General features: G+C 48.1%; 1 protein-coding gene across 5 annotated transcripts in view; it reads right to left on the minus strand.

Annotated features, from left to right (window-relative positions):
* Dnah2 (dynein, axonemal, heavy chain 2) overlaps window positions 1-27,632 on the minus strand; it is a 125,053-nt gene that overhangs the window by 18,419 nt on the left and 79,002 nt on the right. For 4 of the 5 annotated variants that reach the window (NM_001100676.1, XM_008767900.4, XM_039087610.2 and 1 more), the window contains 24 exons: window positions 27,521-27,632; window positions 27,201-27,318; window positions 26,886-27,022; window positions 25,506-25,643; window positions 25,267-25,425; window positions 21,032-21,184; window positions 20,760-20,851; window positions 20,334-20,532; window positions 19,979-20,203; window positions 19,034-19,138; window positions 17,592-17,780; window positions 16,175-16,260; window positions 15,899-16,029; window positions 15,613-15,762; window positions 14,981-15,148; window positions 14,620-14,780; window positions 14,219-14,358; window positions 12,821-12,953; window positions 12,597-12,736; window positions 9,667-9,877; window positions 9,462-9,578; window positions 9,150-9,291; window positions 7,496-7,665; window positions 6,938-7,054 (listed from right to left, as the gene is read on the minus strand). The exon at window positions 27,521-27,632 is cut by the window's right edge and continues 107 nt beyond it. In NM_001100676.1, coding sequence (NP_001094146.1) covers window positions 6,938-7,054; window positions 7,496-7,665; window positions 9,150-9,291; window positions 9,462-9,578; window positions 9,667-9,877; window positions 12,597-12,736; window positions 12,821-12,953; window positions 14,219-14,358; window positions 14,620-14,780; window positions 14,981-15,148; window positions 15,613-15,762; window positions 15,899-16,029; window positions 16,175-16,260; window positions 17,592-17,780; window positions 19,034-19,138; window positions 19,979-20,203; window positions 20,334-20,532; window positions 20,760-20,851; window positions 21,032-21,184; window positions 25,267-25,425; window positions 25,506-25,643; window positions 26,886-27,022; window positions 27,201-27,318; window positions 27,521-27,632 — 3,493 coding nt within the window. Of the gene's footprint in view, window positions 1-6,937; window positions 7,055-7,495; window positions 7,666-9,149; window positions 9,292-9,461; window positions 9,579-9,666; window positions 9,878-12,596; window positions 12,737-12,820; window positions 12,954-14,218; window positions 14,359-14,619; window positions 14,781-14,980; window positions 15,149-15,612; window positions 15,763-15,898; window positions 16,030-16,174; window positions 16,261-17,591; window positions 17,781-19,033; window positions 19,139-19,978; window positions 20,204-20,333; window positions 20,533-20,759; window positions 20,852-21,031; window positions 21,185-25,266; window positions 25,426-25,505; window positions 25,644-26,885; window positions 27,023-27,200; window positions 27,319-27,520 lie in introns of those variants that run through there. The other variant, XM_039087612.2, reaches the window with a different exon arrangement.

Here is a 27,632-nt window from a genome sequence, read left to right on the forward strand (position 1 = left end):
ATTTTTTTTTTCTTTTTTTTTGGAGCTGGGGACCGAACCCAGGGCCTTGCCTAGCAAGCGCTCTACCACTGAGCTAAATCCCTAACTCCCTCAAAAGAATTTTTAAAAATTGTTTAAAAGATTTGATACATACTTTGACGTAAGTAGATTTTATGTGTGGTTGGTTTTTTTTGTTTGTTTTGTTTTTTTTTTTTGTTTGTTTTTGGGGTTTTTTTTGTTTGTTTTTTTGTTTTTTTGTTTTTTCCCGGAGCTGGGGACCGAACCCAGGGCCATGCGCTTGCTAGGCAAGTGTTCTACCACTGAGCTAAATCCCCAACCCTGCGTGGTTGTTTTAAATCACAATAAACGTGACTAAGTGTGTTTCCTCACACTCCCAACTGCAACAAATGCTCATTGCCTAGTGTCTCTAATATAATCTATTGATGGAGGCTTCTTCATAAAACTTACATTCACAGATTTCCTGAGAGCTGAAACTCTAGCAAAGCTAAATCCAAGATGGCCCCCACAGACCCTTATTCCCTCAGGCACTACTCTGCTGTGGTCTTTGGCAAAAAAATCATTAATGGTTTGGGAGAGCATAATTTTGTTTGGAAGCTGTATATGCCCTATGAAAAGTTTACATTTCTTTTTATTCCTAAAAACGTGCTAAGAAACTTGGCTTTGAACTAAGACAACCTTTTAGCTCTTTAAAAAAAATTTTTTTCTGGCACATGAATTTAATCTTAGCACTCTCGAAGCTGAGGCAGGAGAATCTCCGTGAGTTCAAGGCCAGCCTGGTCTTCAAAGCAAGTCCCAGGACAGCCAGGGCTACACAAAGAAACCCTGTCTTGAAAAACCAAAAAAAATTTTTTTCTTTTATTTTTGAGGTTATAATGTGATATCATTTCTCTTGCCTTTTCCTCCTCCTAGAGCAATTGTTCTCACCCTTCCTAGCACTGTGACCCTTTAATACAGGCCCTCATGCTGTGCTGACCCCCCAAATGTAACATTATTTTGTTGCTACTTTGTAACTGTAATTTTGATAATTATAATGGGTGTCGTGACCCACAGGTTGAGAATCCCTACTCTAAATCCTCCCATAAACTCTCCTTGTTTTAATTCAAATTCATGGCCTTGTTTCGCAATTGTCATTTATGTGTTATATGCATATATATTCCCAACTATAACCTGCTCAGCCTACTCAGTATTACTCATGCACGTTTCCAGGGCTGACCTCTGGTGCAGGATAACCAAGTGCTGTGCCTGCCCCTCACATCCTCTGCCTTCCTTAGGTTTTTGTGATCTAGATGAGGTCTTACCATACAGTCCTGGCTGTGCTGGTGCTCACTCATGTAGAGCCACCTGACCTCCACCTCTCAAGAGACCCCCTTGCCTCTGCACCCCAAATACTGGAATTAAAGGTGTGCACCACTCCATACAGCTATACCCCTTTTCTAGAAGAGAGACACTAGTTTAGGAAAACTATCTTTTTTAAAGCGTGAACACAAGTGTGTGTGTGTTTGTTTGTTTGTTTGTTTGTTTATTCCAATGCTGTGGTGTTGGGAGGTGATTTGGTCCTGGGAGAGGAGCCTCATGCATGAGATTAGTAATCCCAAAAGAGGCTCGGCCATGAATGGTGGAGAAGGGAGAGCAGAAGAGAAGAAAGAAACAGCGGCAGCGACAGGAGCTGCTTGGCCATCGGAGGCCAGCAAGACTCAGGGAGGTGGGGGGCGGGGAGGGGAGGTAAAGGCCCTCAATGCAGAGGCTTGACAACTGTGGGTCCCCCAAACCCACAGGATGGGAGGGAAGGACCAACCAACTCCTAGGAGCTGTCCTCTGGCTTCTACGCACACAGACACACACACACATACACACACACACACACACACACACACACACACACACACACACACACGTAATTTAAAAAGGAGAAAAGGGGACCAGAGAAGTGGCTTAGCAGTTCAGAGCACACGATGCCCTCAGAGCACTCAAATGGTTCCCAGCACCCACCACACTTGCTAGGGCAGCTCACAATTGCCTAGAACTCTGCTTCCAGGAGAGTCTGACACCTCTGGACTCTGGGCGCTGGCATGCACCTGCATAAACCCCACGCAAATACAGAATTTGTTTGCTTGTTTGTGTCGAGAAGCTCCTGTCAAGCTTCAGGGGAGGCTGAAGTAAGAAAATGGTAAGTTTGAGGACTCAGGACTGCAGAGTGAATTTAAGGCCAGCCTGAGCAATGGAAGGGAGAACCTAAGGGCTAGAGGGCAGGGAACAAAGATCATTTGGTTGATGCTTGCATAGCACGCACAAAGCATAACCTCACCATTTGGGAGTTGGAGGCCAGAGGATTAGGAGAGTTCAAGGTCATCCTTGGCTACACAGCAAGTTCAAGGCCAGCCTGGGCTAAAGAAGACTTTGCCTTGATAAAACAAAACACAAACAGACAAACAACAACCAAGCAAGCATGTCACGGGGCCTGGAGGACAGACAATATCTAAGATGACCCCCAGCCCAGTACCACACAGCACAGGTAGGGCTTAGCACTCCTCAGGTGATCCCAGACACCCAGAGGCCCTGGGTGCCATTAAGATGAGCAAGGAAGTGGTGGAGGGATAGAAGAGAAAGAGAAGTAGAATGATGTGGACACAGTGAAGAGAGGCAGAACTGGAGAGTCAAGGATCATGAGGAACAGCCTGATGTGAGTAGCCAGGGATGCCACCAAAGGCCATGGTGAGGTCCTGGCCTGGCTGCCACCAAGTTAAGAGCTAGATTTGTAGCTCTGCAGTATAGGGGTCTGTTACCACCAAAAGTTGGTGGACATCCTGGTCTTCTCTGCCACTTAGGGCCATGTTGATGCCTGAGACCTGTGCAGAACTGTCCCCACCCTCCCCTGGGCATCATGGGAGAGCTGTCCTGTCCCTCATGCTGTGTGGTGGTGTGGGCAAGGAAGAGATGCCCTTGTCCCTCCCCACCTACAGCAGGCAGGAGATCTGGTCCTAAAGTCAGAGAGTGGAAGAGCAGGAGAGCTGGCCCTGCCCCTCAGGAGCTGCACACTTAGGAGAGCTGGCCCTGCCCCTCAGGAGCTGCACACGTAGGAGAGCAGGCCCTGAACTAACCTGGGCATCGGGGGAGCTGGCTCTGCTTCTTGCCAGATCCCACAGGGGGTGAGCGAGCCAGGGAAGAGCTGGGCCTGGTGGTTTGGGCTCAGGAGAGCTGGTGACTGACCTACTCAGCTACCCCAACATCTACTCCATCTATGAACTTCTAGAGTGAGTGAAAGGGCCAGTCCTGCAGATCCAAAGCTGCAGGATCTCCATGACACGCAGCAACAACAAGATATCCAAGAGGAGTCCTGGTGAGGATCCAGGGCTGATTGTGTAGCACAAGCCAGAGGCCTCAAACTAGACCAAGCCGTCATCATGGTGAACATTTACAAGCAAAGACCATGGACAAAAGGGAATACTGTGTGACACCTACAGCTTCCACAACGAGATTTTTCTTTTTTGTGATGGAGGTTGCAAGGGCAAAGGGTGGGGATCCAAAGGGACGGGGAGATGAGTGGGATTGGGGTGCAGGATGTGAAATTCACAGAGAATCAATGAGAAGTTTTTAAAAGCAAATTTAAAAAAAAGATTCATTTGACTCTTAAATTTCAGAACCTTTATCAGCAACAAGGGGAAAATGGTTTCCCCCATCTCTTCACTTTCTTTTTCACTTTTTTTTTTTTTTTTTTTTTTTTTTTTTTTTTTTGAGGCAGGGCCCTCACCATGGTGCTCAGGCGAGGCTTGAGTATCTGGGACCAGATGACCACCACTCCCAATTCCCTCCCCACCACTGCACCACACAGCTCTCCTGCTTCCTCTTACCAAGCTATTGCTCTGAGCACTGCAGCTCATCCATTAAGAGTCCTAACACAGTGAACTGTTTGTCCAAGGAACACCTCATTGGCATTGGCAGCAATGGAACTCCAAAGGCTCCACTGTTTAAATACAAAGGGACGACTAATTGCTTGCCCCCCCCCCCATGTGACTCATCTGGGTGAGAAAACTTCCCAAGTGGGTTGCCTCACCTGTGGCTATGACCTCTGGGAAAAGAGACAGTGAGGGACAAGGCTTTGTGAGAGAGAGCTAGGAGCGGGTTATGACCACAGAAGGGAGGTATGGACATGTGTGCACAGACAGATACCCACAAGCCTGGATGGGTTCTCTGCACAGGCAGGGCTGGAAGAGGCCTGGAGAGCAAGCTGTACTTCTGACGGTAAAATGACTATGATGGGAAGAAACAGAGACCAGCTATGGGCTATGGATAGGTCACCATGGAGTTATAAACATGGTGCCTAGCCCACCTCTATTGGCAACTAACCTATAGGTAAGCAAAGAAGACACCAAACAGTATATGTAATGTAAATGTGTATGTGTGTGTGTGCGTGCGCACCCGTGCATATACACACTGATGTGCTGTCTCACTGTCCTATTTCTGTGAAGAGACATCTGACTAAGGCAATTTATAGAAGAAAGCATTTCATTGGGGCTTACTCTTACTCCTTTAATGGGTTAATCTGTGGTCATCATGGTGAGAGGCAGACAGGTATAGCACTGGAGGAGTGGTTGATCCAATGGCAGAGAACAAGTGAGAGGCGAGAATGAGAGCAAGAGACAGACGGAGACAGAGGTTGGCCTGGCATGGGCTTCCTTTTTAAAATTAAGACAGGGTTTCTCTGTATAGTCCCTGCTGCCTGGAACTCACCATGTAGACCTCGAATTCAGAGATCTGCCTGCCTCTGCCTCCTGAGGGCTGAGACTAAAGGTGTACACCACCATTGCCTTCCACTCCGGCATGGGCTTTTGAAACCTCAAAGCCTGCTGCGGGGGACACACTTCCTCCAACAAGACCACACCTCCTAATCCTTCCAATCCTTTCAAAGAGTTCCACTTCTTGCTGACTAGGTGTTCAAATATATGAACCAATGGGGCCATTCTCATTCAAACAAGTATGTATAAGTATGTATGTATGTTTGTGCATTTGTGTATATATGCTTGTGCATGTGTGCACGGGCATGCACTCATATTAACATAAATCAGGTTTGGATGGATGGACAAGATTTTGTAAAAATTGGCTGCTCGTTCATGGAAAGAAGTTGGGTGCTACAGAGCAAAAGGTGGGAAAGAATCTTTTTAAAATTTATTCTTCTTAGGGGTTGGGGATTTAGCTCAGTGGTAGAGCGCTTGCCTAGCAAGTGCAAGGCCCTGGGTTCGGTCCCCAGCTCCGAAAAAAAAAATTTTTTTATTCTTCTCTCGTATATTACATCCCAGCTGCAGTTTCCCCTCCCTCCTCTCCACTCAGTCCCTCTCCCCACCTCTCCTCTACTCCAGATCCACTCCACCTCAGTTTCCCTTCAGAAAAAGGCAGGCCTCCCAGGAATACCAACCATATACGTCATCACAATTGAGAACAAGACTAGGCACTCAAATCAATGCTGGATGGGGGACCCGGTGGGAGGAAAGGGTTCTAAAAACAAGCAAAAGAATCAGAGACACCGGGGTTGGGGATTTAGCTCAGTGGTAGAGTGCTTGCCTAGGAAGCGCAAGGCCCTGGGTTCGGTCCCCAATTCCGGAAAAAAAAGAACCAAAAAAAAAAAAAAAAAAAGAATCAGAGACACCTCCACTCCCACCATTAGGATTCCCACAAGAACACCAAACTATACCACCAAAACACACACAGAGGGCCCAGGTCGGACCCATGCAGGTTCCCTGACTGTCAGGTCAGTCTCTGTGAGCCCCACGAGCCCTGGTTGGTTGATTCTGTGGGCCGTTTTCTTGTGAAGAAAGACTTTTCTTGGGGCTGGGGATTTAGCTCAGTGGTAGAGCGCTTACCTAGGAAGCACAAGGCCCTGGGTTCGGTCCCCAGCTCCGAAAAAAAGAACAAAAAAAAAAAAAAAAAGAAAGACTTTTCTTTTTTTTTTTTTTTTTTTTTTTTTTTCAGAGCTGGGGACCGAACCCAGAGGAAGAAAGCCTTTTCTTGTGTATTCTTTTGCACCTTTTGAATTTCATACTAACTGATTTCAATGTGAGTGTATTATTTAGGGGATGAAGTTATATATTTTTATTTTGTTGTTGTTGTTTGAGACAGGGTCTCTCTCTCTCTCTCTCTCTCTCTCTCTCTCTCTCTCTCTCTCTCTCTCTCCTGACTGTCCTAGAACTCACTATATAGACCAGGCTGGCCTCCAACTCACGGAGATCTGCCTGTCTTTTTTTCTAAGTGCTGGGATTAAAGGCAAGCACCACCACATATGATATATTATCTATTAAACCTACGGTTTAAAAAAATTCAAATGGGGTTGGGGATTTAGCTCAGCGGTAGAGTGCTTGCCTAGCAGGCGCAAGGTCCTAGGTTCGATCCCCAGCTCCGGAAAAAAGAAAAAGAAAAAAAATTCAAATGACAAGGAGAATTCTGAATTCTTTTGATAGTAGCACTTGACTGTTCTTTATGATTTCAGAGTCAACTGTGCATCTTGTTGGAAGTTGCCCGGCTTGTCTACCCTGTACATAGTGACTAACCCCCACCTCCAAGTCCTGGAAACCCCTACCCTGACACCAGAACAGACACATCCTGCTGTTCAGGCCAGTAGTTGCCATCCAGACCCTACCCATCCCTCCCCGTGCTGTAAACTGACTTGCAGCCCACATGCAGTCGATCAATATCACAGCACGTATTTACAAAGGCTGTGACAGAGGTAACCAACTCTGTCAATCTCTGGAAGGACTTCTGGGCCTGCCAAGATGACAGAGTCCTGGGAGCCTCTCCCACCCTCTGCAATCTCCTAAGCTTCAGACTGGACACAGGGCAGGGAGAGACAGTTCAATACTGCAGGACACAGAGTGGGGCGTGGAGTTAGGTGGAGGAACCTGGTAATAAAGAGAGGAATGGCTGCAGGAAAGACCAGGGTGAAGCTCACCTCCCGCAGCTTTTCCTGGGCCTCAGCTAGGGCTGCTTGCTTCTCCTGAAGCTGAGCGATGGCAGCATTCATTCGGATCCGCTTGGGCTCCACAACTCGATACAGACGCCCATACAACTGTGGGCGGACAGGCAGGCACCGGGACTCCCCAACCCACTCACTGGCCAACCCACTTGCCCCACAACCCACTTTTTTTTTTTTTTAAGATTTATTTATTTTATGTATATGAGTACACTGTTGCTGTCTTCAGACACACCAGAAGAGGGCATCAGGTCCCATTACAGATGGTTGTGAACCACCATGTGGTTGCTGGGAATTGAACTCAGGACCTCTGGAAGAGCAGTCAGTGCTCCTAACCGCTGAGCTATCTCTCCAGCCCCTGACAACCCACTCAACCACCAACCCACTCACCTGCCAACCCACTCAACCACCAACCCACTCACTGCCAATCGACTCACTTGCCAACCCCCTTCCTCCCTCTGCACCCCGGCCCCAGCCCACCCCCAGTTTCCCCAGGCCCGCCCTTCTCCGTTCCCACTCACTTCTGCTGTCACCTACCTCCATGGCCCGCACCCACATGCAGAGGGACTTAGCTGCCAGGGAGACTCTGCCAATGATATCAGGCTGGAAGTCGGGCTGGGCACAGTAGGCCCCAATCTTTTTCAGCACCTTATCTGAGATGTTGTCTTTATCAAAGTAGATCAGTGACTTGATGAAGTTCTGCTCCCCTGCAGTCCAACATTTTGAGGCCTCAGCCATACAGAGGAATCCTGTTCTCCTCGCTCAGCTTGACCACAGCTCCTCATCCTCTTTCAGTTCCCAAGGCCAAGATGTTTGACCCTTTATAATCTTGCTCCTTCCTCTGGTATCCCTCAGCCCCAGGACCTCCTCGATCTCCCCAGCCTAGTCTCCTATTCCCTTCATCTCCCTCGCCCCAAACAGCATTCTTTCTGTGAGCTTTGTACTTTCCTAGGGGCGAAAACTGCTTTTTTATTTTTTTGCAGGCCACATTCTGCTGTGGATACCCAAAGCAGAGAAAGCCACACAAGATAGAGTCCCGAGGCTAGAGAGATGGCTCAGTCAGTAAAGTGCTTACGACACAAGCATCAGTACCTGAGTTCAAGCCCCAACACTTAAATACCAAGCACCTATAATCCCAGCACTGGGGAGGCAGACAGGAGAATCTCTAAAGTGCCCTGGTTAGTCACCCTAGGTAAGCAGTGAACCCCAGATCTCAGTCAGAATCCCTGTCTCAAAAGTAAAAAGGTAAGTGGCTCCTGAGGAACAGCACCCAAGGACTCTTGGCCTTCACATCACATGCATGTGCACGCGCACACACACATGCATACACGCATGCACACACATACACACACAGATACATACACACATGCACATGCATACACACAGATACATACACACATGCATATACACAGGCACACACACATAACACAGATACACACACATGCACATGTATACACACATACACAGATACACACACATACATACACACATGCACATGCATACATACATAAACAAACAGATACATACACACATGTATATACACATGCACACACACAGATATATGCACACACACGCAGACACATACATGCACACACACATACATGCATACATGCTTGCACGCACACATACGCAAGCATACACATAGGGCATACCCCTACAACATACACATCTGCACATATACAAAGAGAAAGAGTAAGGGACTGAGACAGAACCAGACAAAGAGAAGCATTGAGTCATTTCTCATTTTCTGCTCTTGTCCCCACGGGGGCACGAAGCCATTCCTGTCCTTGGCTCTTGCCATGCCTCCTAATAGCTTCAGATCAATGTTTTTTTTTTTTTGTTTTTTTTCTTTTTTTTCGGAGCTGGGGACTGAACCCAGGGCCTTGCGCTTCCTAGGCAAGCGCTCTACCACTGAGCTAAATCCCCAACCCCCAATGTTCTTTTGATAGTGGGGAGAGAAGCTGACTCCTTCTCTGTCCTCCTAAAGAATTCTAATGCATATTTAGGTCTTCTCTCCCTAAGCCCTGTGCTCCCAAGGGTCTCTGCAGCACTTCCATGAAAACCTGATGCCCTACACCTGATCAATAAACACCAGGCATGAAAGTCTCTTCCCACAGTGCCCTCGGCTTATTAACTGATCAATAAACACCAGGCAAATGGACAGTCTCTTCCCACAGTGCCCTCGGCTTACCTAACTGCCGCTTTGCTTCCGCCCACGTGGGCTCATTGCCTCGAAGAATCATGACGGCCTGCATTACAATTTCCACCTGGGCAGGGGGTCGTCCGTAGGATTTGATCTCACCTATATCCTTTTTGTTCAGAGACTCTAGGGCCTGAGCAAAGAGACTGACTCAGAGAACTCAGAAGATGGGTCCTTCCTGGACACAGGCCAAATTGAGGTGTCACCTTCCCCCAAACTTCCCCAGAGGACCCCCCCCCACCCCAGGTCAAAAGGCTGGCCCCATCCCCACTCCTGGCACCATCTAGTGCCAGCCTCTGGTACCCGCATGGCTTCTTCAAGGGCGGGCAATGCCTCCTCTAGATCCTTCTGGGCATTGTCGGCCAGTGCCTGACACTTGACCTCCTCAATAGCGATCTTCTCACTATTGGCAGTGACAGCCTAGAGACAGAAAGAAAATAACAGGATGGGCAGGAAGCCTCCTGGGAACCCTGGAGGAGCAGGCTGCCGGGCAGGACCAGTGAGTGACCTTCTGCTGCTCGTCAGCTTCCCGCTTCTGCTGCACGATGATGACCAGGTACTCTTCACACTGCTTCTGGAACTCAGCCACCTTCTTCTTGGCGTCCTCCAGCTCCAGCGACATCACTTCGACTTTCTCCCGAGTCTCGTCAATCTTGAACAATCCAGTTCGAAGCTTGTTGGCTTGATCCAGCAGTTCCTGCCGCTTTTCTCCCAGAAGCCTGCAGAGGAGCTTGTGGTGAGGAGCATGTATGGAGAGACTCCAAGGAAGGAGGTGTCCTACGAAATCTTCCTTTCTCCAATGTCTCCATCCGTACGTACATCTGTCCATCCATCTGTCTGTCTCTTTCTGTGGCTACTTCCTGCCCTCACATACAGACACATAGGCTGGTCATGTCTGTATCATTTCCAACAAATTCCCCACAGGTCTTCTTTTTTTTTTTTTTTATTAACTTGAGTGTTTCTTATTTACATTTCGAGTGTTATTACCTTTCCCGGTTTCCAGGCAAACATCCCCCTAATCCCTCCCCCTCCCCTTCTTTATGGGTGTTCCCCTCCCCACCCTCCCCCCATTACTGCCCTCCCCCCAACAATCACGTTCACTGGGGGTTCAGTCTTAGCAGGACCAAGGGCTTCCCCTTCCACTGGTGATCTTACTAGAATATTCATTGCTACCTATGAGGTCAGAGTCCAGGGTCAGTCCATGTATAGTCTTTAGGTAGTGGCTTAGTCCCTGGAAGCTCTGGTTGATTGGCATTGTTGTTCATAAGGGGACAGGTCTTCTTATTACTCTGATTTCTTCTCTATACCGTGCTTGAAATTAGCGTGTTAAATACCATTTTGACGTGTCACTTCCTCTACCTGAGGCTCTTTCACCAACCACACAATGCAGCAGGTGGCTGGACCGTAAGTAAAGGTCCAGAAAATATGAACCCACCCAAAGGGGCAAGAAAGTCCCCCCTTAGCCTCTCTCTCTGTAGGAACTAATGGGGCCCCAGTCTTTTAACATTTCTGTTGTTTAAAGAGAAGCTAGAAATCTATTTTTTTTAAAGATGTGGTTATTTCCTGGACTAAAGGGTTTATCAAAATGTTTGGCAAGTAGAAGAGCAGAATGTTGTTAAGTCCAGGAAGGCAGGACCTAAAATAGTGCCTAGCACATAGTAGGTGCTAAAAATGCATGATAAGTGGGTAAAATGATGTTGGCTACATTCTTACAAAGACAGTCTTTCTTTCTTTCTTTTTTCCTTCCTTCCTTCCTTCCTTCCTTCCTTCCTTGGCAGGGTTTCTCTGTATAGCTCTGTTTTGGAACTCAACCTGCAGACCATGCTGGCCTTAAACTTAGATCTGCCTGCCTCTGCCTCCAGAGTGCTGGGATTAAAGATGTGTACCACCATTGCCTAGCACGAATTGCTTTTTTCCCCTCACCATTGATTAAAATACCCAATCTAGTCATGCGTGTGACCCCAAAGGCAGAAGGATTGCTACAAATTTGAGGCTGGCGTCAGCTACATAGTGAGTTCAAAGCCAGACTCAGTTACATACATGAAACATTGTCTCAAGAGAAGTAAGAGAAAACATCTTTTATAATAAGCCAACTATAGTGTGCTACAAACCACCTAGTTCAGCTAGAGTGGGCAGATACACAGGAAAAACAGCAAACAGCAAACAGCATGGGACTTAGTCCCCGAATCTGAACTGGGACTGAGGCCTTAACCCGTAGGATCTGATTCTAACTCCAAGTAGACAGGGTAGGATTAAGCTAAATCCTAGGACATTACTGTCATTTTGGGGAGCTGCTTGATTTGTGGGAAAATCTGCCCACATACTTGGTATTCGAAGTGAAATACTGAGTTGGATGTGAGAGTAGAAAAACACTTCAAATTTTCTAGTTTTATCTGCCTTACTTGCTTATAGTTTTTCATTTTGGTTGTATTTTGCTTTGAGGTAAGGTCTCACGTAGTCCCAGCTGGCCTTAGCTGGCTTGAACTAGAGCCCCCCTGTGGGTCTTGAAATTCTGGTTCTCCTGTCTCCACCTTCCAAGTGCTGAGATTACCACCATATGCCACCATTGTGAGGTTTACGTTGTGACAGGAAAGCAAACCTAGCATTTTGTGTATACAGATCTATATATCTAGCCCTGTTTGCTTGTGTGGTTTTAATCTGATTGATTGATTAATTGATTTTGAGACAGGATCTCACCATGTATGGATGACTGGCTTAGAACTCACTATGTAGACCATGCTGGCCTTGAACTCTCAGGAATCCCCCTGCTTCTGCCTCCTGAGAGCTGGGAAGAGAGGCATGAGCCACCATCCCACCCTTGTGTGTTTCTGAGATAGAGTCCTGATGCATAGCCAGGCTGCCCCTGTGTTCATAATCCTCCACACATCAGCCTTCCTAGAGTGGGGACTCTCTGGCATGTGTCACCTCACCTACCCATTTCACAGGAATGGCCAGTTTAGGGGACATTAGTAAGAGAAAATGATTACAAAGATTATGATGAACTCCCCACATAAACTGTGGTCCAAAAACTAAAGAGAAACAACACCCAGGACTTAAGGACCAATGGCATAGGAGGTGTTAGAGCCTGGGGGACAGCAGGACCAGGGAGGGACCCTAGAAAAGGCCTTTTCGACAGGAGCTCCTCCTCTAATTTACTTCTGGGAGTAACTAAGACCTTCTGTGCACCTGCCACTCCCCACAGTTCCTACATCCTCCAGCCTGTCCCCCTGTACCCTTGGCCAGACATCACTTCACCAATCAGCATCTGTGAAAGACACCAGGGGTTGGGGATTTAGCTCAGTGGTATAGCGCTTGCCTAGGAAGCGCAAGGCCCTGGGTTCGGTCCCCAGCTCCAAAAAAAAGAACCAAAAAAAAAAAAAAAAAAGAAAAAAGAAAGACACCAGCACCCTGGCCACCCATGTCTTTTGGCTGTCGTACTTTTTGTATCCAGACACGAGCTCCAGGTAGTTTGTGGGTGTGACGTAGTTGTGTCTCCGCAGCTCCAGTAGCATCTTCTGGGAATACTGGGCCACCGACCAGTGCATGGTGACAAAGATCTGGGCCACTTTCCTGTGGATCTGAAGTCAATAATAAAGAATGGGAGACCAAGGTGTAGAGCAGGGAATGAAGGGGAGTGAGGATGTGTCAGGGGGAAGGCTCACATTCTCCTGTGTCCCCAAGTCCACTCCGACAAGGTACTTCTCAGCCACCTCTAGCAAGGCCTCTCGGGGCCACTCTGAGAACCAGTTGATGGTTGTACAGTTTACTAAGGCTGGGTACTGGCGGATCCAATTCCTAGGGAGAAGTCGAGGGCAGTTGAGTCTACTCACAATGCCCTTAGCTTTCTGACACACGTCTACCTGCTTTGTAGTGACCCAAGGGCCCTCTTCCTATCCGCTCCTCAGGATTTACCCCTCAGAGATAGATAGCTCAGCAGAACATTAAGATCAAATCAACGTCTCAGATCAAAAAGGCCCAGATCCACATTTTCCAGATGTTGATCTAACATTCTCAAACACCAGCTTCCTCATCTCCAGAAGAAGATTAACAGTATATACTAAGGTTGCTGCAGTGTGGTGAGGTAACCCGAGAGGAATGCTCAGCGTGGCTCCCAGCCCATGGTAAACAAAATACATTCTATGCTATAAATTAAAAACATAAGCAAAATGGTAACACTCTGTGCCTCTCCATACAGATGCTCTGCCCACTTCCTACGTTTATTTTGGTTAGATTTTTTTAAGATTTATTCATTTATTATATATAAGTACACTGTAGCTGTCTTCAGACACACCAGAAGAGGGCATTGGATCTCTTTACAGATGGTTGTGAGCTACCATGTGGTTGCTGGGAATTGAACTCAGGACCTCTGGAAGAGTAGTCGGTGCTCTTAACCGCTGAGCCATCTCTCCAGCCCTAGATTTTTTTTTTTTTTTTAAAGAAAGGGTATCCTGTATACAGATATACGCAGTCACCCTGGCTACCCTCGTGCTTGATATGTAGCCTGGACTGGTCTCAAATTTGCACCAGTCTTCTTGCCTCGGCCATCTAAGTCCTGAGGTCATAGGTGTGCACTGCGACTCTCAACCTCTTCCTTCCAGTTTCCATTTTCCTGAAATATCTAGTTATGCTGAGAATGAGTAAAACAAAAAATGGTTTTGGTGTACACATAATGTGAATTCTGTCCATCCTTTAAAAAAAAGAAAACGTGTCCTATGTACAATATGGATGAACTTTGAGAACATTACAGAGTGAAGTGAGTCACCAAAGGACAGATACTGCACCATTCCACAAGTTCAAGGCCATCAACGACCGTCAGATTCAAAGAGATGGAGAGTAGGAAGGTAGTTTCTGGAAGTCGGGGGAGGAGTTGTTCTTTACTGAGAAAAGACTTTGAGTCTGAGAAAATGAAGAGGCTCTGGTGGGCTGCTCTAGAACAATGTGGGTAACGCCCCTAAACTGTGGAGGGAGTCACATGGGAAGAGCTAACTTCCACAGAACACAGAAAGCCAAAAGACAAGGGGGAAGCCTATGGGGAGATGGTCAACTCAGGAAGCCATCACCTGAAGGGGTCCCCCACGGGACTTAGGCAGAGCACAATGTGCAGGTTGTTCCGCACGCGCTCGATGAGGTATGCAAAGAGGCTGTCCGAGGACTCTGATATCTGTTCTGCCCGGGCCTGGTCTATGATTTGGTTCTGGATCTGTTCAGAAAGCACAGTGAATCAGAGGACTGAAGTTCTCACAGCACTATCAGCCAGGCAGCAGGTTAGGCTGGCCGGCTGGAGTGGGTTTAAAGCAACCCCGCCCAGTGAGGCCTCTGGGGGATGACTGATGAGAAACAGGCCTTCAGCCTCACAGGGACTGATCTGGGAGGTTGGGGATGCTACAGAAACAGATGTGGAATCTGGGGGATTCTGGTGGTTTTCGAGGAAAGGCAACTCAGCACTGAAGGAACTGTGCACCTCTTCAAACTCGTCAGCCTTGTAGAGGTTGGGGACTTCGCCTGAGCTGAGGATGTTGTTGATGTCCTCTAGGAAGGATTCGTCGGCTATTTGGGTGTCCACAAAAAGGAAAGACGTGGCCTGGAGTTCTACCCCTGCCTGGCGATACAGGCGCTTGATATCTGGCCAAACAAGTGAAGGGCAAAGGAAAAGACTTACTTCAGACTCCCCACTCTGAGCCTCTGAGCTGGAGGGCCCTCCCACAGCCATAAGCACTCCCAGCACACAAAGGCCAGGGCTATCTCACCACCAGGCCTGGCAGTAATTCAAGCGGCTTCTTTCATTCTAAAACCTCTGCCCACGTTCAGGATCCCAGCCATACCGTCTCGGAACTCCTGTTTGCGGTAGTGCTTGGTGACCTCGATCTGGAATGTGTTGTACTCGCAGATGCTAGAGGCTAAGCGGGCCAGACTCTGCCTTCCACTGCCTCCAATCCCCACCAGCAGCATGTTGCCTCGGGGCTGTCCGATCACACGCACGATCCGAGTGACTGGGGAGCGGGTGAGGGTAACACACTGGGTGAGCAAATCCAAGCAATTTCCAGGCCCTGGGCTAGGGATCACAACCTCTGAGGCTGAATTAGAGAAGTCAAGAAGTAAGAGAGGAGAGGGTGGTGCCTAAGGCTCTGAAGGCAATTCTGCATTTTACCTTCACCTCACCCATTAATACTCTTGTGACAGGTGTGGTCCTGCAGTCCTATAATCCCAGGGACAGGCAGAGGGTCACAAGTTTAAGACCAGCTTGATCTAACCAGTAATTTTGCAAGCTGGCCGGGGGCTACATAGTAAGACCCTGTCTCAAAACAAAAATGAATGAGTAAATAAACCACACTGGTGCAAGAATATGGCTGGACCGGGAAAGAGAACAACTTCTAGAACTTGATTTGGGAGTGGCCTTCAGGGGGAAACCGTGGTTGAAAAGTGGGAGGGCTGGAGGGAGGCGGCAAGCACTCACTGTGTTCAATGGCCTCTCGGAAGAGCACCAGCTGCATTTGCACGACAGAAGGAGACAGATTATACTCATTCAGTGCTGTCTCCATGGCTGTCTTCAATACTGACAGATCTACCAAGTCTTCATAGACCTTGGGCTCCTTCAGGAAGTCCCCTAGGCCACAGGACAAGGGCATCAGCATCCCCAATGCCTGGCCCTCCGTAGGGGGCCCTTACAGCTATTAGCCCCATGCTCTGATCTTCTAACCCCAACCTCCTAAGGCCCAAAGGTACCCCAGCTCCTGGCTTACCAAAGATGGGAGGGCGTTTGTTGGGACAGAGATGATGAAATGTGAGGTCAAAGAAGGTACCAAGTTTGTCACTTAAGATGCCTATGAAAGCTTCCATGTCTGTTGTATCAACCAGTCTGTCGGAGAAGACTCTGTTGGGAAACAGTTGGGAGGTCTCAGGAAGAGAACAGTCCTGGGAGTGAAGTCAAGCTGGAGGGAAAGACTGGGGGTAGGAACAAGGCTAGGGGTGGGGACAAGGCTGGGGGGCGCCGTCTGGCCAGGACACAGACATGTCACCTGAAACATTCATGGATCCAGAGTCTGGTGATGCTGGCTTTGGTGTCATGGAAATCCTTGTTGGCTCTAAGCATGCCCTGGAAGACCTGGGAAGTTGAAGCAATCATTTAAGAGGGAGGAAAGAGACTCTTTGCAGCTCTGGAGGCAGGAGCAGAGTGCTCGGCATTCCAGGACAGGTTGACTTTAGGCACGTGTTTTGCTGTGGAATCCTATTTTTATTCCTTAGAGATTAAAAAATTATGTACATGCATGTGTATTTGTTATGTGTATGTATGAACATCTGTGTGTGTGGGGGGGGCATATGTGCAGGAACCAACAAGGCCCAGAAAAAGGCATTGAATTCCTCAAAGCTGAAGTTACCAGTGGTTGCAAGTCACTCGGTGTGGGTGCTGGGGAGCAAACTGAAGCCTCTATAAGAGCAGAGACACACCGAGCACACGCGAGCGGTGTTTGAGCCTTAATCCCAGCACCCAAACAACAACAGAAATCGCAAACAAGGGCTGGAGAGATGACTCAGCAGTTAAGAGCACTGACTGCTCTTCCAGAGGTTGTGAGTTCAATTCCCAGCAACTGCATGATGGCTCACAACCATCTGTAATGGATCTGATGCCCTCTTCTGGTGTGTCTGACAGCTACAGTGTACTCATTTAAAAACAAACAAAACAAAACAAAAAACCACAAACAAAAAGCCAGAAAGCAATCCTAATGGCTGACTGACCCCCACATCTCCCCAGCCTCTTCTTCTTCTTCTTCTTCTTCTTCTTCTTCTTCTTCTTCTTCTTCTTCTTCTTCTTCTTCTTCTTCTTCTTCTTCTTCTTCTTCTTCTCTTCTTCTTCTTCTTCTTCTTCTTCTTCTTCTTCTTCTTCTTCTTCTTCTTCTTCTTCTTCTTCTTCTTCTTCTTCTTCTTCTTCTTCTTCTTCTTCTTCTTCTTCTTCTTCTCCTTCTCCTCCTCCTCCTCCTCCTCCTCCTCCTCGATTTATTTTACCCATATGGATGCTTTGCCTGCATGTATGTCTGTGCACCACCTGTGTGCCTGGAGCCTGAGGATGTATGGAGCTTCCACACAGGTCCCGGGAATCAAATCCTGGTCCTTTACAAGAACAAGGGCTCTTAACCACTGAGCCAACTCTCCAGCCACTCTTCCTCTTTTTAAAAGATGTGTTTTTCTTTTGTAAGCATGAGTCTTACATGTATGTCTGTTGCACTGCCTGTGTACAGTGGAAGAACTGGAGTTACACATGGCTGGGAATCCCACGTAGGTGCTGGGAACCGAACCCAGACCCGGTGTAAGAGCAGCCAGTGCTGTTAACCACTGAGTCATCTCTCCAGCCCTGCTGTGGAGCTCCTAAGGCTCCTGAGGAGAAAACGCTCAGGAGACACAGCCAGGTCAAAACAGGGGGCTCGGCCCAGGGCTTACCTTGGAGATGTCTCGGAGGTTGAAGAGGTAATGAATCTTGGCTGGTGTGGGCAGGAAGCGCTGGACCACCGTATTGTAAACGTCTAGGGTAGCCTCTGTCACCACGTTCCCAATGGGCTTTACCTCTTCTTCAAAGTCCTGAAGCTTCTGGTTGATCATGGTGCCAAATATGCGGATGATCTGGGACTCCTAGGAAGAGACCTCGAACTCACTTCCTCAGGTTCCTGCACCAGCATGAGGCACATGCAGGGCTCACCTCACAAGCAGAACTGAAGAGGCATTAACTAAATCGATAAATCACTAATTAAGAGAAATCATGTTTTTATATAATCCTTAAAAAAGAAAAAAGAGGGGCTGGGGATTTAGCTCAGTGGTAGAGCGCTTACCTAGGAAGCGCAAGGCCCTGGGTTCGGTCCCCAGCTCCGAAAAAAAGAACCAAAAAAAAAAAAAAAAAAAAAAAAAAAAAGAAAAAAAGAGTGCAAACTACCTATAATAAACGCAAACATTAAACAAAGACGGGTCATTAGCGCTGGTGCCTCTGTTCCTCTCAGGCTTTCCTGTGGCTCTGTAAAGCACTGTATGATCTTTAAATAAGATTTGGGTATCTTGTTCATCAAGAACTCTTTACATTCATTTTACTTAAAGTTAATTTTATTTCTATGTATAGGCCATGTGTCTGCCACAGCATGTGTGTGGAGATCACAGGACCAATCTAGAGAAGAAGCCTCTCTCCTCCTACCATGCAGTCCTAAGGACTCGGCCTTTACCTGCCTCATATCCATTTTAATTTAAAGAAAATATTTAATTAAGAGTCAAGTGTAAACCAGGTATAGTGGCGCATGCCTTTAATCCCAGCACTCGGAAGGCAGAGGCAAGTCAATCTCTGTGGATTCGAGGCCAGCCTGGTCTACACAGTGAGTTCCAGGACAGCCAGAGCTACACAGAGAAATCCTGTCCCCCCAAGAAACAAAACAGAAAAGGCCAAGTGTGTAGTGATACACACGTTAGTGATACTCACCTGTAAACTTGGCATTTGGGAAGCTAAGGTAGAAAGGGTTTAAAGCCATTCTGGGGTAGATTTACTGAGATCTTGTCTCAAAAACTTTAAAATATATGTATATCCTCTGTTTTCCTTGACTTTGATTTTTAATCCTCTCTTGCCCTAGCCCTGGCACTGGTTTCGGCTGTCGGCTTTGGAAGGCCCACCTGCCTGAGTCTGTTTCCATCCCAGGCGTTCTCTATGTGGCCCTGGAGACCAGAGGCTCCACACTGCAGAGCTGGGTCAGTCAAGCTTGAAAGCCCTGCAGCTGTCCTGGCTCAGATGCAAGGGCTTCCGCAGAGGGTCCCGCCTCTAAGTGTCACAGCTCCCTGTAACTCCGCTCAAGACTTAGTCCCCCATGGTAAGCCCTGTACAGTCCCTCCCCCAGCCCCCAGGGCCTCACAGTGGGGAAGGTCATGTTGATGATGTTGAAGCGACTCTGCAGCCTCGGGGAGATAACAGTCCGTCCACCCCCTGGAGGCCCCATGGCAGCCATCAGGAACATGTCCTGGAGAGCAGAGACAAAGAAGAGGGGAGACCGGTGGGATGGTAAGAGACAGAAGGAGTAATGATGCCTCCCGACAGCTGGGCCAGAGAACTCTGAATGTCTCCAGGAGAAGCGCACAGCTGGAGGTGTGAGGTACTTGAGTCAGCCTGATCTGATCAGTACACAGTATACTGCATGTGCTAAAACAGCATGCTGGCTGGCCACAGTAGGGCATGCCTTGAATCCCTGAACAAGGACCAGAAGCAGAGACAGGAGGATTTCTGTGAGTTCAAGAGATCAGCCTGATCTACAAAATAAGTTCCAGGACAGCCAAAAAACAAAAAAACAAAACAAAACAAAACAAAACAAAACAAAACACCCTGGGGGGTGATCAGGAGGAGGGTTGAGAGAGAGAGAGAGAGAGAGAGAGAGAGAGAGAGAGAGAGAGAGACTCATAATCCCACAGGAAGAGAGTGAAGATGGAGAAAGATGTCTGACCTGTGGTAGGAATGGAGAACAGACACACAGATGAAGGACTGAGACCACAGGAAGAGAGAGAGAGAGAGAGAGAGAGAGAGAGAGAGAGAGAGAGAGAGAGAGAGCGTGTGCACAGGGAGGAGGTCTGGAAGCAAGGTGACATGAAGAGCAAGACTCTAGTCACCAAGTACAGACAGGCTCGGTGAGGAGAGTTAACAATGGGGTCAGTAACCTGGGAGATAGATATATGGGTCCTCAGAAAGGAGCAGAGCACTTTTGTGGAGAGAGGAGTATACAATTATAAGACTGTGTGGCCCAGGGGTCCAGTGGAGGAGGGACTGAGCCCACCTGCCACAGGTGAGACCGAGGTCTCCAGACGCTTACTCGAATGTGCTTGATGGTCTGCTTCACACGATCATACCAGAAGCCATAGTCAATCCAGAGGCGTATCAGCTCCAGGGGTGGCTGGGACCCAAACATATCCTTAGCAGGCATGTTTAGGTCATCCATAAAGGTGATCATGCTTTTGCCCCCAAATGGCACATACACACCCTTGGTTCGCTTCTCCACTCTGCTCTCAATGATGCTCTGCACGTTGTTCGATGTGGTCTGATAGGAAAGCACACAGCAGATGAAAGGGACCACAAGAGTAACATGGGACAAGCTGAGTACTTGAGTTCCAGGCAAGAGCAGATGGCAAGGAACTAGTGGTCCACCCCCGCCCCCGTCCCCCACGTACCTGTGCAGACATGTTGACAACAAGCACTGACCACTGGCTGGAAGGCAAGGACTGGAGAACACTCTGGGCTATGGAGGTCTTTCCAGTTCCCACAGGACCCACCAGTAAGACAGGATTCTGGTTGGCCACCAAGGTGCTCACGAGGTAGTTATATCGGACGGTATCAACAGTAGGTACCATGATCTTATAGAAAGGGGCGCTAGGGAAGAAAGGGACAACCGTGTCTCAAGGACCGTCAGTCAGCAACCCAGCTTCCTGGGTCCTGGGGGTGTGGCATTCTCCTTGAAGACCCTGTCCAGAGTTCTCTAGATCCAACTTCCTAAACCTTATCATTTCTTCCTGGAATCTGCTTTCTCCTCTTTAGCTCACCATGGCTTCTGGCCTCACTACTCCCACCACTTCTGCCACCAAGCCCACCGCTCTCACTTGGGAGGATAACGCCAGCTCTTGGGGAGCTGCTCCTCAAATGACGACCAAGTCCGCATCTTGGGGTTCACATAGTATTCATACACTGTGTCCTAAGAAAAAGTATGTGAGTCGTGTCCCCAGACGTTCCTCCAGCTCTTCCCAGCTGGAGGCGGGGCTCACAGACTGACGAAAAGAGTGTGGCAGCAAGATGTTAGGTCAGGATGTTAGGTCAGGCAGAGTCTGAAGGCAGAAACAGGATGTAAAGGGCGGTGAGCTGTAAGGGCCCTGACCTTATTGGGAAAGGAGCCCTCGATTTCGCGAAGGTAGCTGTCAATCTTCTTGCGTCCATCCTCATCCACAGAGGCACACACAGACCAGATCATGCTGAACACAAACGTCATCTCCACCATAAAGGCGTGGTTCTCAGTATCAGCTGGGTTCACCTGGGTGGAAAAAAAAAGAGGTTCAGGGGTTCAGAGTAGCGAATTTGCCTTAGAACAATCTTCATTCCTCAAGATACAGGAGCCACACCTGTAAGAAATGAAAGGATCTATTTTAGCTGCTACCAAGAAGGCAGAGACCCTCCTACCTGGTTCTATGTGGGAAGTTCCTCTACAACCTCCTCACAGATTTTAGATAAACCCTGGGACTCAATGCAGTTGCTCACAGCTGCCTCTAGGCTAAGTCAAATAACACAACTGTCATCTGGCCATTCTAGGCTTACCCTGGAGGAGCACTCATGAGTGTTAAAGTAGACGGGCATGTGGTCACCTATATGTAACTACAAAATGAAATTGGAGATGACCTAAACATCTACCAGTAGAGGAGAGAAAGTAAAATGCAGGATTTACCATGGAATAGTACACAATAGCTGCGGTCCACCACAGCTGTGATCTACAACAGCTGCAGTCTACCACAGCTGCAGTCCACCACAGCTGCAGTCCACAACAGCTGCAATCTAGCACACCTGCAGTGCACAACAACTACAGTCCACTACAGCTGCAGTCCACCACAGCTGTGATCTACAACAGCTGCAGTCCACCACAGCTGCAGTACACAACAGGTAAAGCAATGGCGTGTGTCTGCTCATGGCAATACACAACTAAATGTTGTAGTTTTGGTTTGACAAGCATGTTGCCTGTAGCATGATCCAATTTTTACATTTTTTGTTTGTTTGTTTTGTTTTTGAGACAGGGTCTCTCTGAATAGCCCTGGCTATCCTGGGACTTGCTATATAGACCAAGCTGGTCTCACACTCACAGAGACTCACCTGTATCTCCCTCCTTTATGCTGAGTCTAAGGCATGCACTGTCATGACATACCACAGTCCCTTCCTAAACAGGACAGCACCTATGGATATCTGTGGAGTTTTACATCAACAAGCATTTCTGTTTGGTTGGTTCGTTTGTTTGTTTGTTTGAGACAAGGTCTCACTGTATAGCCCTAGCTGGCCTGGAACTCCCTACGTAGACCTATATGGTTAAAAAACTCAGAGTGATCCACCTATGTGTGCCTCCCAAGCACTAGGATTAAGGTATGTACCACCACCCCTGGCTGAGCACTTTAACAATCCCACTTCAGTAGTTACTCCTGTGAAGGGGGAAAGAAACCAAGATCAGGAAAGGGGAGAGGAACAAACAGGCTAAAAGAGCTCGCTGTGTTGGCTCAGGCCTGCAATCCTAACACTGAAAAGACAAAATGATCACATGGTCAAGGCCCCACAACCAGACCCTGTCTAAAAAGAAGGGGGGAAAGTAGTATCTAACTAAAAATAAATGTATTCAATGATTCCTTATACAATTAAAAATGTAGTTTTGGGGGCTGGTGAGATGGCTCAGTGGTTAAGAGCACTGACTGCTCTTCCAGAGGCCTTGAGTTCAATTCCCAGCACCACATGGTGGCTCACAACCATCTGTAATGAGATCTGATGCCCTCTTCTGGTGTGTCTGAAGAGAGTGACAGTGCACTCACATATAATAAATAAGTCTTCTAAAAAAATGTAGTTTTGGGGGGCTGGAGAGATGGCTCAGTGGTTAAGAGCACTGTGTGCTCTTCCAGAGGTCCTGAGTTCAATTCCCAGCAACCACATGGTGGCTCACAACCAACTGTAATGGGATCTGGTGCCCTCTTCTTGTATTCTTAATCATAATAAATAAATAAATAAATCTTTTTTTTTAATGTAGTTTTGGAGTTTGGGAGTGTGGCTCAGTGGTAAGCCCTTGCTTCTAGCCCACGAGACCCTCATTCAGATGCCCAGAACCCATATAAATGTCAGGTGGGTGTTGCAGCTCACTGATAATCCTAGCATTAAAAGGGGACAGGAAGCTGCCCAGGCAAACTGGCCATCTAGATTAGCTGAATCGAAAGACCTTATTTACCTAGATAAATTTTTTAAAAGTAGAGATGGATTGAGGAAGACACTTGACATCAACCTTTGGCCTCTCCACAAATCGTACCCCCCCCACACACACACACATGCATGCAAAACAACTATGTCTTAAGGAACTGAGGAGATGGCTCAGTTGATAAAAGTGCTGGCCACACAGGCTTCCCTGGGAAACAGCCCGCCAACACATCTTTCTGACATCGCTGACACATCACAGGGCACAGCCTCGAGTAGAGCTGAGGAATTCTTGATAACAGATTCTGGATAAGGATGCTCAAGACCACAGATAAAACTCAGCCAGCAGCACATGCTTACAGTCAGCGCTCAGGAGGCTGGGGCAACAGGCTTGTCACAGTTCCAGGCTAGCCAGGAATGCACAGAAAATATAAGGATAGGATTAGAGGAGTCTGTCCAATCCAGAATGATCCAGTTGGCCTTATATCAACCCTTAACCATCAAAATACAGGCAGGAGAGTCTGTTGAGAATCTGTTTGTCAGATGAGACAGAGCTTTGGTAGTGACAACCAGGGCTCTCCTCTGAGGCCTGAGAGTGCCAGCACCCCCACCCTCACCCGAGCCTGCTGCAGCCAGCCGGTCCCTGCTCCCACAGCCATGTGTGAGAAGAATGCAGTGATAAAAAAATGTAGGTGGAGTGGACTACTCAGGATTGGTCAGAGAAAGGTAATGTGCCACCCATGTTCTTTTTGTTTCTTTGTTCCCCTATTCCTTTCTTTCTCCCTCTCCCTCTCCCCCTCCACCTTTCCTCTCTCCCCCTCCCTCCTTTTCCCTCTCCCCCTCCCCCTCCCCCTCCCCTCTCCCCCTCCTTCCCCTTCTCCCCCCCCCCCTCTCATTTTTCAAGGCAAGGTTTCTCTGTATAGCCCTGGCTATCCTGGAACTCACCTAGACCAGGCTGGCCTCAAACTCAGACCCTGCCTCCTGAGTGCTGGGATTAAAGGCATTTACCAGTACACCCAGCTCACTTTTCTTTTTTAAGTGTTTTCTGATCTTTTGTCTTAAGGCTGGGTCTCTCTGTTAGCTCATGCTGACCTTGAACTGAATATACAAACCAAGCTAGCTGAGGACTCAGGATCTTCCTACCTGGGTCTCTCCAGTGCTGTGATTACAGGTGTATGCCACCATTCCTGGCCACAATGAAAAACTTACACTGACAGAGATCTTAACTGCTGCTCATTATATATTAATAATTTCGTTACCTGGCAACATTGTTAAAAATAATGCAAAACATCTCTAAGGCAATGATTTAATCTCAAAAAATAATTTTAACAACAAATTTTAGTTATTTTAATTATAAACTGAACAAAAATTTTCTGAAATATCAATTCATCTGAAATTTTCTAGAACTTCTCATCAAATGGTTTTCATGGTATAGGTAGGAAACTATAGGAAGATGTGTGTTGGGCTGTTCACCTTCCCACCCCCTCTCCCTTCCTTCTTTCTTTCCTTTCTGCCCTGCAATTATGAGGCAGGCCCTCTGCCACTGAGCTACGCCACTACTTGCTATATTTAATTCAGTCTGACTTTCAGCTCAGGGAGCGTCCAAGCATGTGTATCTATTCCTCTACTCCTGCTTACACACACACACACACACACACACACACACACACACACACAAAGACAGACAGACGCACACACAAAGACAGACACACACACAGAGACACACACACAAAGACAGACACACACACACACAGACACATACAAAGACAGACATACACACAGACACACATACAAAGATAGACACACACACACACAAAGACAGACACAGACACACACACAGACACAGACATACATAGATAAACACATACACAGACACATATACAAAGACAGACACACACAGACACAGGCACACACATATACACACAGATACAGACACACACACACATACAAAGACAGACAGACAGACAGACACACACGCACATACACACACACACACACACACACACACACACACACACACACACACACACACACGCACTGCCCACCTCCATGGTCACTGCTGATGTTTCTCCTCTAAGTTTCTGTTTCAAGCTGTGCCCAGGCTGAAGGTGTGTGGGTGAGTTGTGAGTCATTCCTCCCCCACCCCCACCCCCGCCTTTGCCCTGGGCTGGTTCCTCTCCTTACCCCGTTCTCTGGTGTGGCCAGGACCGTGTAGAGCTTGCAGAGCGAGATGATGCCGCTGTACTCGGTGACGGGCACCAGCTCGTTGCAGTTATCCTTCTTGAAGGTAAGTATCTTGTTGATGAACTTCTCGAACATGCGTTGAAGCGGCTCTATTTCTGCCTAGATGTGGATGAGAGCGATGCTGTCTGCTGCTGTTACTATGGGCTGCCCTGGTCACATCTCCTCAGTTCCCTTTTTACCTTTGGCCTCTTTTCCAGCCATGACTGAACATAAGGCGTCCAGCCCAGGTCCACATAGTCAGTGTAGACCATCCCACAGCGGGACACAGTGGCTGGAGAGGCCACAGCCAAGTTCTCCACTTCAAACAAGAGAGACACCTAAGGATGCAGACTCCTGTCAGAACACCATCATCAGCACCTCATCCACAGCAATGAAAACACCCAGAACTCACACCTTAGGGGCTACTTGTACCAATTAAAAGTGGACCAAGAAGAATAATGACTGAGGTTTATAAATGGCTTGCTTTCTGTGGTTTGAATGAGAATGGCCCCCCCTAGGCTTATGTATTTGAATGCTTAGCCAGTAGGGAGTGGCACTACTTGAGAAGGCTTAGAAGGATTAGGAGGTGTGGCCTCACTGAAGAAGATGTGGCTTCCTCATCGGAGGGACTGTGTCACTGGGAGTGAACTTTGAGGTATCAAGAGCCCACACCAGGCCCAGTCTCTCTGCCTCTCCGCCTTCAGATCAAGACGCCTTCAGATCAAGACGCCTTCAGATCAAGACGGAGCACTCTTGGCTCCAGCTCCTGCTGGCTGATCACCATGCTCTACCGTGATGATGACGGACTAAATCTCTGACACCGTAAGCAAGCCCCCAGTGAAACGCTTTCTCCTTATAATAGCTGCCTGACTCACGTATCTCTTCACAGCAATGTCATGGTGACTAAGACACTTTCTAAAAGAAATCAGAGCTCATTCAAATTTATCTTTAGGAAAAATCACTCTCTGGCTTGCGTGGAAGAAAAGAGTGGGTGGCATATGCCTGCAATCACAGCGTTTGAGCACTAGCGGCACGGGTAGGAGGATCAGGAATCAAGGTTCTCCTTTACTACCTAGGCCAGCCTGGGCTACATGAGATAGTACCTAAAATGAAAGAGAGGAGAGGAAGTGGAGAGGGAGAGAGAAGTTAAAGTTAAGAAAAAAAGTGGGCATGACACCCAGGAGATATGAACCTTGGTGCATAGTATAAAGACCACACCTCGCAGGCCAGTGGAAATGAAGCTGAGGACAGCCTACGTCTACACAGTGATCTCTAACCCACAGTTCCTTAAGGTATAATTGTTCCATGGTGGTTATAGGCCCCTGCCTCTTATGCTGGAGATGGGACCCAGAGGCAAAGGCCAGGTAAGCCCTCCCTCCCAATGAGCCCACCCTCAGCCTAGAAAAGCACCTTGCTTCAACTGCAGATTTCCCTGGATCCAGAGCCTCCTCCCATCTCTCTCCATATAACTCCCTCTCTGTCTGCCAGCCTCCACCTCCGATTCCCTCCTACTCCCACCCCCACCCCAATGGCAGCCATCTTGTCCAAGGGCCTGGGATCCGTCCATGTGGCAGCAGCACCTGCTCAGGCATTGCGATGCGCTCTCCATTGATGAGGGTCAGCACCTTGTTGTCATCCATGACCGAGTTCATGCTCTCGATCCACAGAGTGTCCACAGGGCCGTCAAAAAGGATCCATTTCTCATCTGGCTTCTCATCTTACAGGCAGAGGGGTGATACGGGGAAACCAAGAGGCTTCCCTCTCTCCTCCCCTGTGTCCTTGTCTTAAGACATCCCCAGGCATCTTTCAACCTCACTGGTACTTCCTGTTCCCAGGGTCCCCGCTATCTCGGGAGCTGCTGACACCTCCTCTCACCCACCTAACACACTGGATACCTGCACATGCAGCCCGCATGACACTAGACAAGATGCCATCAGTCCACTCATTGGTGTTGAGGTCATACTCTCCATACAGTTCCCCTAAGGACAATGCCTTTGGGTTCAAAGGGAACTCCTACAAAGGATGGACACCAGAAGGGACATCTGAGGTGCCCCGCTCCAAACTCTCAATACCCTTCCCCCTCATTCCAATCCTCTCTCTCAGGTTCTCGAACTGGTCTGGTCTTCACTTTCCCATCTCTCCCAGGCCTCCTGGGATCCAGGTCCAGCACCACCCAACACCGTAGCTAAGTCACTGTCACCGTCCCACTGCCTACTTTAACAATGTTGAAGTTGGGTTCTCCAGCACGGCACAGGGAGGTCAGTGAGGCCTGTAGAATTCTCCAGGAGGTGGTCTTGCTGCTGCCGGTGCCACCCACAATCATGGTG

Source organism: Rattus norvegicus, chromosome 10 (genome assembly GCF_036323735.1).
Source record: "Rattus norvegicus strain BN/NHsdMcwi chromosome 10, GRCr8, whole genome shotgun sequence".
In the NCBI taxonomy this organism is placed as follows: domain Eukaryota; kingdom Metazoa; phylum Chordata; class Mammalia; order Rodentia; family Muridae; genus Rattus; species Rattus norvegicus.